The sequence below is a fragment of the Neodiprion fabricii genome, chromosome 1 (genome assembly GCF_021155785.1).
Source record: "Neodiprion fabricii isolate iyNeoFabr1 chromosome 1, iyNeoFabr1.1, whole genome shotgun sequence".
Taxonomy (NCBI): Eukaryota; Metazoa; Arthropoda; class Insecta; order Hymenoptera; family Diprionidae; genus Neodiprion; species Neodiprion fabricii.
In genome coordinates, this window is record NC_060239.1 from 5,672,683 (window position 1) to 5,680,494 (window position 7,812).

General features: G+C 41.3%; 1 protein-coding gene across 1 annotated transcript; it reads right to left on the reverse strand.

Moving 5' to 3' along the window:
• Nucleotides 1-5,499: 5,499 nt before the first annotated feature.
• LOC124184930 (GATA zinc finger domain-containing protein 14-like) lies at nt 5,500-6,758 on the reverse strand. The gene has a single exon (XM_046575158.1). The coding sequence runs from the start codon at nt 6,723-6,725 to the stop codon at nt 5,535-5,537; it is 1,191 nt and encodes a 396-aa protein (XP_046431114.1). The 5' UTR covers nt 6,726-6,758; the 3' UTR covers nt 5,500-5,534.
• Nucleotides 6,759-7,812: the final 1,054 nt, after the last annotated feature.

Consider the following 7,812-nt stretch of genomic DNA (forward strand, 5'->3'; position numbering starts at 1 on the left):
TATCGGCGTCGGATCCTCGGGCAAAATTTCAAATTGGGCCAATGGTCAGTGTCCGTTGAAATGACGCCGAATTCGGCCTCCGGTACCGGAGCCTCGAGTGAGGCCTCACCTGTGGGCATTTTTCGGGTCTGCGGAGGAATTTCTATGGAACTGCAGCGGAGAGCGAAGAAGACGAAGAGGAAGAACGGGGAAGAAAATTGTGCCCCGAAAACAATTCTCTTAAATCTCGGGGCGCTATACCTTATATTGCCCGCAGAGTTCAGTGTCGCTGATTCGTGTGTCGTTCCACGTTTCTTCTTCTTGTTCTCCTTCTTCGTCTTCTTTTTCAAGTCAGCTCCGTAGATCTAAGGACTTTATTATCCTGTACCCCTTACTTACCAGAGCAGCTTGAGACCTTTCGGTACAAGGTGCTTGTATAAATATACCCGCTCTCGTATATTTCTAAATTTTAACGCTTATAACTACACGCCGCTTGTGAAGTATTTCGTATACGTCGATTATTATACTGTCGATTTTACAACTCTTTAATTGTTTTTAGTCACTGAAGCAAATTACACGTAGAGAGAAGAGAAGAATTTCAATTGCTGATCATTTTTCGTATTTTTCTTCACTCTTCACTCTTCACTTTCAGAGTTACCTATAATCCTTGTTCGTTGCTCCCTTGTTATAGGATACAAGTATTTATATTGCACCGGAAATTCGTCTCGACAGTCGGCAGGATGTAGCTACGATTTCAGGCACATATATTAACGTTAAGTTTCATTTATTCTCAGGTATTTTCTTATCCCTCGAGCTTGCAAGCTGCATTCTTTTTTCTTCTAGTTTTGCCTTACCTCAACTTTCAACTGTTTTCGTTTACCGCTGATCGCGGAACCGACTTCCGCATCGCTTGAAGGATTTACTACACGGTTGAACTTGAATTAATATAACGACACTGTACGATATACGGTACATACCCGTCTATTCATATATGTATATTGTCTGGGACCGAGAGAGCGTTGCGAACGGTTATACAGTGACATTGCTAAAATCCTGAATGTATGACGCGATGCGGCGAATGAATTAGACGGAGACGGTAAGTGTCCGTCAAAATGACGTTACTTACCAACCAAGCGGCTCTCAACCCCTTTCGATCAATATAAATATTCCGTTATTCGAAAAGCTTTACCCTCGCTACACTCGCATCATTAAGATTTCCGTAAGAGAATCGAACGGTCGATTTAGAAATTTGCCAGGCGTATGCGGATTGTAGATACTTTGCAGCGTTTCGAAAAATATATGTATATTTTTTAAACGCGCATCATATTTCGGTAGAGCATTTCAAATTGTGTATCTCAGCCAAATATCGCGTGACTAATGCCAAAAGGGCGTACTACAGCAGTTAGATAGGGATCCATGCCAAAAGGGCGTATAAAAAAATTTTTTTTTGCCATTCGATTTAAAATCACTCGAAACGTAAAGATCTGCAAAAAAAAATTTTTCGATGTACTAACGCCAAAAGGGCGTATCTCAAGATATACGCCCTTTTGGCTTTAGGAAATTGCCGGCCTAAAGCCAAAAGGGCGTATAAAAAAAATCAAGATTTTTCAAAATTTTGAATAAAAATTGCATATTATTGAGTAAGGAATGAATTAGAAATTATTATCAAAAAAATAATACGCCCTTTTGGCTTTATAACTTGAGATATACGCCCTTTTGGCTTTGAAAATTTTTTTTTTATTTTTAGGCTTAGAATATATTGACAAAACGATTGGCACAAAAAAAAAAAAATTATACGCCCTTTTGGTTTTGAAAAGCCAAAAGGGCGTACAATTTTTATACGCCCTTTTGGCATTAGTCACGCGATATGAGCTCTTAATATTTTTTTTCCAATGTCCGTGTAATAATTATATGTATAAAAAGAAACGATACATTTTCGAATTTTTGTTTTCTCATAAACGGTTTTACCTATAAACTATCTAAATTTATACAGATTCTTGTTGGAAATTTCATGCTTTGTAAGAAAAGTATTGAAACAGAATTTTCCTAACTATAATCGGTTAGCGATAGGAAAATTATTCTTTTTTTTTTTTGTTTGTTTTGAACACCCCAAGATACTTGTTATATAAATTTCAGAATTTTGCGGTAAAAGTTCGTCGATCGCCGCCTTGACAGAAGATGTGAAAAAATAATTTCCTCTTTATATCCGCGTCGCGTTATTTGAATGTAATTGTTGCGGTCGAAGCTGATCCGTTTAGCTTTATCCAACGATTAATCAATTGTTCGTCGAGATGCTAGGGCTGATCCTGCGCTGGCGCAATGATGAGCACCCTACCGTAGTTCAGAGGACGCGTTAGTCCAGCAGCGGTATTCAGGACATTCCAGCATGGCAGTGAGCTCTGTGAACTCGGTGAGGAAAGAGCGCAGCCTATGAGAGTACCTGTCATCTAAGTATTTCTCTGTCATCTTCGCGCCGTTCAATTTGTCACGCGAAATATGCAGTTGCAGGGGATATTTCGTTGGTATTCGAAGCTAATTTCATCCCGCATCGAGATCGATTCTGCTACATCGTATATCGAGAAACGATTCTTTTCTGTTATGAAATATACGACATGCGAGTTCATCCGTAGAGTGTGTTATAGATTTTCGGTAACTTTTAATTTGTGCAACGTTGAAAACATCAACCATCTTTTACGTGTTAAACACTTTAACGCCCAAGCATCTTTACCGTTGAAAAAAATTATTTTTCTTAATCAAATCGTTTGAAAAATTACACTTTTAAATAATAAAGTCTTTCAATTTTCTAACCTAAATAAAATATAGTAGAAAATATGCTAGAATGGCAGTCAAAGGGTTAAGCTGATGAAAAGTTCTCGAGGTACTTACGATTCGGTTCAATTTGTGAAATAGATTCAATGATCTGAACTCAGTTTTGCATCCGGCTTGGTAATTAGCACGAAGAAAGTACGTTGTCTTACGTTAGAATTGTAAGAATCGACGAATCGAATCTCTTTCGCAATAGCTATTGAAAAATTGGCCAACGCGATACGGCGTAAGATTGGGAATTCGAGAATTGGGGAGGCGGACTAATCGCTAGGTTACAGGAACGGGCCGGGGAGAGGAAGGAGAGAGAAGACTCGTAGAGTTATGCCGGAGAGACTCAACTCCGAGCTTCTTCGACTAAAAAGATATCGACAATCGAGCCGTAGAAGCTTCGTATCAATTTGTCCGACGGAATCTGGCTTTGTACAAGCCGCTATCTGCCATTATATCAAACTATACGAGCAACGATCGATTTATCCGACATTCGAGTAAGATACCAATTATATGCTGCTGCGACGCCGGTTTGGATCGAGAACGTTGTTGTTCGTGGTTTTTTTTTTTTTTTTTTTGAAAAACATTAACTGACCGAAACTACGAGCACGTGAAATATTATTTGTATGTAATTCTATATACCTAATTGGCTACAATTTTGAGTTACGATTAATTTTAAAAAAAAGAGAAGAAAAAAATCGGATAGATAATCATTTCATCAAAACTGCTGTTTCTTTATTTTTTTTCTATTCTTTTTTTCGAGGTGAAGTAAATCGAAGAACATATTATGTATCGATACTTACATAAGTCATTTGATGTCAACGGTTGATGTATAACAGGTATACATGATATGAAGGATAAATAAATTTTATGATACAAGATGAAACAGTGTGTATACGTGTACGATTCTTTGAAGGTTTTCTTTTTTTTTAATTTTTTTTATTAACATTGCACTTGCTTAAATACATTTGGTCTCAATAAAGGAACATAATTGGTGGGAATTCGTTTTTGCATGTGTAACATATCGATGTATGTATGTCACTAATTGCGGTATGTATATTTATATACACATATAAGAGACAGACGCTCGTTTATACTTACAGTTGTAGGGCTAGATTTACGCGAGTATAATAATATGTATAAAAAATAGTATAGATATTTACAAAGGTACTCGGCGATAGATTGTTAATTATTTGTAAAAAGAGAGAAAAAAAAAAGAAGAATAAAGAGAAAACGAAGAAGAGAAATTTCTTTTCTTTTTCTTCTCGTCTCCTCTTCAATTCTCTTCGTGTTAAATTAACCTTGTATACGTTCGCAGTACGCTAAAGGCATGAAAGAAAGATTTTTATTACTTGACCCGCTTTCCTCGCAGCGATTGCTTATATTTAATATTTCGTCAAGGTATAACCGGAGACAAATGTGCATTCCCGCGTTACGACAAAGTGGATGAAATTCAACGACGTGTAGTCCATAAAGAGGAGGCCTACTTCTCTCCGTGCGGAGATGAAGACGTCGGCTTGCAACGACGAGCGGCAAAAAGCAGACCGGCGTTATAAAATTCGCTTCTTGTATCCGAATCGTTGTTACACGCGGGGGCCGTCGGGGTGAAAAATTTCTATCGATTAGCCCGACGTTGTTTTCAGATCCTTCAAGTCTGCAACCTCTAACGCTGTTATAAATACACTCGAATTAACGCTCCTCGGAGATGAATCGCTTTTCACCGAATCTGTTCGTCCTTCGTCGCCCTGCACAATCGGCGATAAATTGCGGGATATGCAGAAACCTTTCGGTTACAGGTATGGTGTACACCTATAATGGATCACGTTCGGCTGAAAGAGCTTTTTGCATTTTCATACGACACTCGGACTCCGCGCCGCGCGCGCCAACCTCAAGTGTGCGAACCTCGTTTCGCATTTATCATTCTGTCAGCTAGAAGATTTCAATTTGCTCTCTTTTTGCCCCATTACCGCCGGCCCCACAGCCTGCAAAATTGTATTTAATTGTGATTGACTGCTAAGTAGAGGCGCGACGAGCGACGTCGGCTTCATTTGCAAACACATTTTTACAGGGTTTTTTCTTTTTTTCATCCATCTAACACTTAATTACAATAGAAATACTACCGATACTTTTACCACCACCAACACTACTACTACTACTACTACTACTACTAATGCTGTATCGCTCGGTGATCGATCTCATTTTAAATAGTCTTATATTCAAATTCTGCCCGTAATACGCGATCGCTTAACACTTTCTCGTTTTGCCAAACCTCCACTTTGCCGATTCTTTTCTTTCTACATGCCGCCCTTTTAACTAATATTTTTGACCAAACATTTTACGACGTAATTGGTCCGCAACTTATACGTTTGTATTATTACCACTACTATTATTGGTGTTATTATTATTGTTAGTATATTTACAAAATTACATATAAAATATATTTACAAAAGTGTTCAAATTACCGTTCTATACAATAATGTATGTACAAATATCCGTTACAAAAATATATGTTTTTTTTTTGTTTTGTTTTTTGTTTTTCACTCTTTGAAATATCAGTTCAAAAGTATGCTAATTCATTATTATTGTCGTAGTTATTGTTACCGGTACTATTATTATCATTATCATTATTATTATTTTTTTTTTTCACGCAGCGCGTGTTCGGAAATTTTGCAACTTGCGAAAATCATTCGACTCGTTCGACGAACGTTACTCTTATCAGAAAAATTACGAATTCAACGCGTCTATTCGCGCTGAAGTAATTCGTAGAGGGCCGATATGTAGGTCTGAGCCATTTGCAGGGTTTCGAACTTGCTGAGTTTCCTGTCGTTACCCAGACTGGGCACAACGTCCCTAAGTCTGTCAAACGCGTCGTTTAAACTGTTCATCCTCCTTCTCTCCCGCGCGTTCGCGGCTAGGCGTCGTTTTTTCAATACCTCGACTCCCGGCGCGCCGGACTTAACTTTATGCAAATTGTCCTTCTCGTTAAGCTCGTCGTCCTCGAATTCGATGCGAAAATCACCGTCCTCGTATCTCGTTGTCGAGAACTGCTCGTGCGGGTGATGATTATGATTATGATTATGATTGTGATTGTGATTGTGATTATGATTACGGTGATGGCGACGATGGTCGCCGATTTTCATCGACGGTTCAACAGCCTCGCTTTCCGAAGTTTTCGAGCTCGAATTGTTCAAGTCCGCGCACTGGATCTGATCGTGAACGCGAGTCTCGATACCCGCGTATAACAAGCCGTCTGAACTTCGTCCGAAATTGCTACCGTAAACCGCGGTACCGATTTTTTGCGAAAACTGTTCCCCCGCACACTTGACGATACCACCGGTGCAGGATGACGCGGTTGCAGTCAACGTCGTCACGGTCCTCGAAGCGTTGTTGTTGTTGTTGCTGGTGTTGTTGTTGTTGTTATTGTTGTACAAACCGTCGAGAGCGAGGTAAACGTTATCGGATTTTTGAAACTGAGCTTCACCGCAACCGGGAAAATTTCCTCGGGACGAAAAGCTCCCGATGTTTTCTTGAAAATCCTGCTGCTGGCTTTGATTTCCGGATTTTCCGTTACCGATCCCTCTGCAATAATCGTTCTGACGGCTGGGATTGTAACCCTTGTACAAACTGATCTCGGCGAGGCTGCTCCCGCAGTTCGCCTCGAAACTCGCCGGACCGCATAACGACGGATTTCCCGGGAAATTATCGCCAACCGTAAAGGCGGTCAGCTCCTGGTACTCGTGATTACGACTGTCGACCGAACTGACGCTGTCGCAGCTGCTTCCTCTGGATCTCGGTGGCTGCGGGTAGCCGAGTATCAGAGATTCCGGGGCCGGCCAACAGCTTCGCGGATTCGTTGATTCGGGGCTGCTGGCAGAACCGTAACCCTCGGAATCGAGGATCTCGTATCGCTGCGGCGTAGCGTAGGTGTTCATGTTGTCCGCAACAGTGGTTGGCTTGTGCCTGCCGATCCTTGCTAGTCGCTGCTGCTGCTGCTGCTGCTTCCCTTTTCAACGTCAGATCATAATACGCGAGTTTCGATTCGCGCCGCTTCGTTTGTTGCGATCATTTGTTCGTAAAACACCAAGGGGGAGAGATTCGAACGCGTTTCGGCACCAGGTTCTTCTATCGAGCCGATGTTACGCCGGCTTTGTTACAGACAGTGTGTTTTGCGAGAAGTGCGATCGATGGGATCGTTTGTCGTTTATCGTCGATCGTCGATCGTCTTTACGCGCGTCGTGCTCGGATGGGAGCGTTGCGTAAACTGAGACCGAGTTTACCTGATGATCGAAAGCTGGACCACGTTGCCCGGTTTTCTTCAGATCTCGGGGTGGGGGGTTTCGCCTCACGGGAAGGGGGAAAAGCTGTGGCTGGCTTCTTGGCGCCTTTGTAGAAGCCGCTGTAAGAACCACGCCTCCTTTGCTGGGGGCGAAAGAGTCAATGGTCCTGCCTGCAGCCGACTCTGTCAGGCTTCAGGTATACATCGGCTTGTTTAGAATGCCAAGTCGACCGTTGCGCGAAATCGGATCCGACGAGTCAAGATGGAGGCCCGAGAACTCTCTTGACCGGGACGATCTGCACGGCGAAGGGGAGGGAACCGGTGAAGAGGTCCTTAATTTTAATCGCTGCAACAGGCGTGGCTCTTCGAAAATTGCTAATTTCAATTTCGATAATACTCGTTGCCAGAAGACGGGACAGGTCTCTCGGTGTTCGTTTCCTTCAATTTACAAGCCTCGAATCGTGCAGGCTTGAAGCTTATCGGCTTCGTTACTCGCGACTCAAAATTTTTAAAGAAATTAATTTTTATCTTTATTTTGTTAATACGCCGATGCATACGAATTAGGCTGGTCGTTCCAAAAAATGTTTATGCTCCGAGTTGAAAAATCTCGAGTTAACCTTGAAAATAGAAGATCCTCAAAGTTTCAATGCTCTATCTCACTGTTGAGGGGTGTTGGTAATTTTTTTATTCTATTTTTGTAAATTTACCGTAGCCTAATTTCTGGGCGATATTTTTTTGGACGC

What these genes read in the sequence shown, in the direction of transcription:
- LOC124184930 (XM_046575158.1), bottom strand. Translation starts at nt 6,725, where the DNA reads ATGAACACCTACGCTACGCCGCAGCGATACGAGATCCTCGATTCCGAG.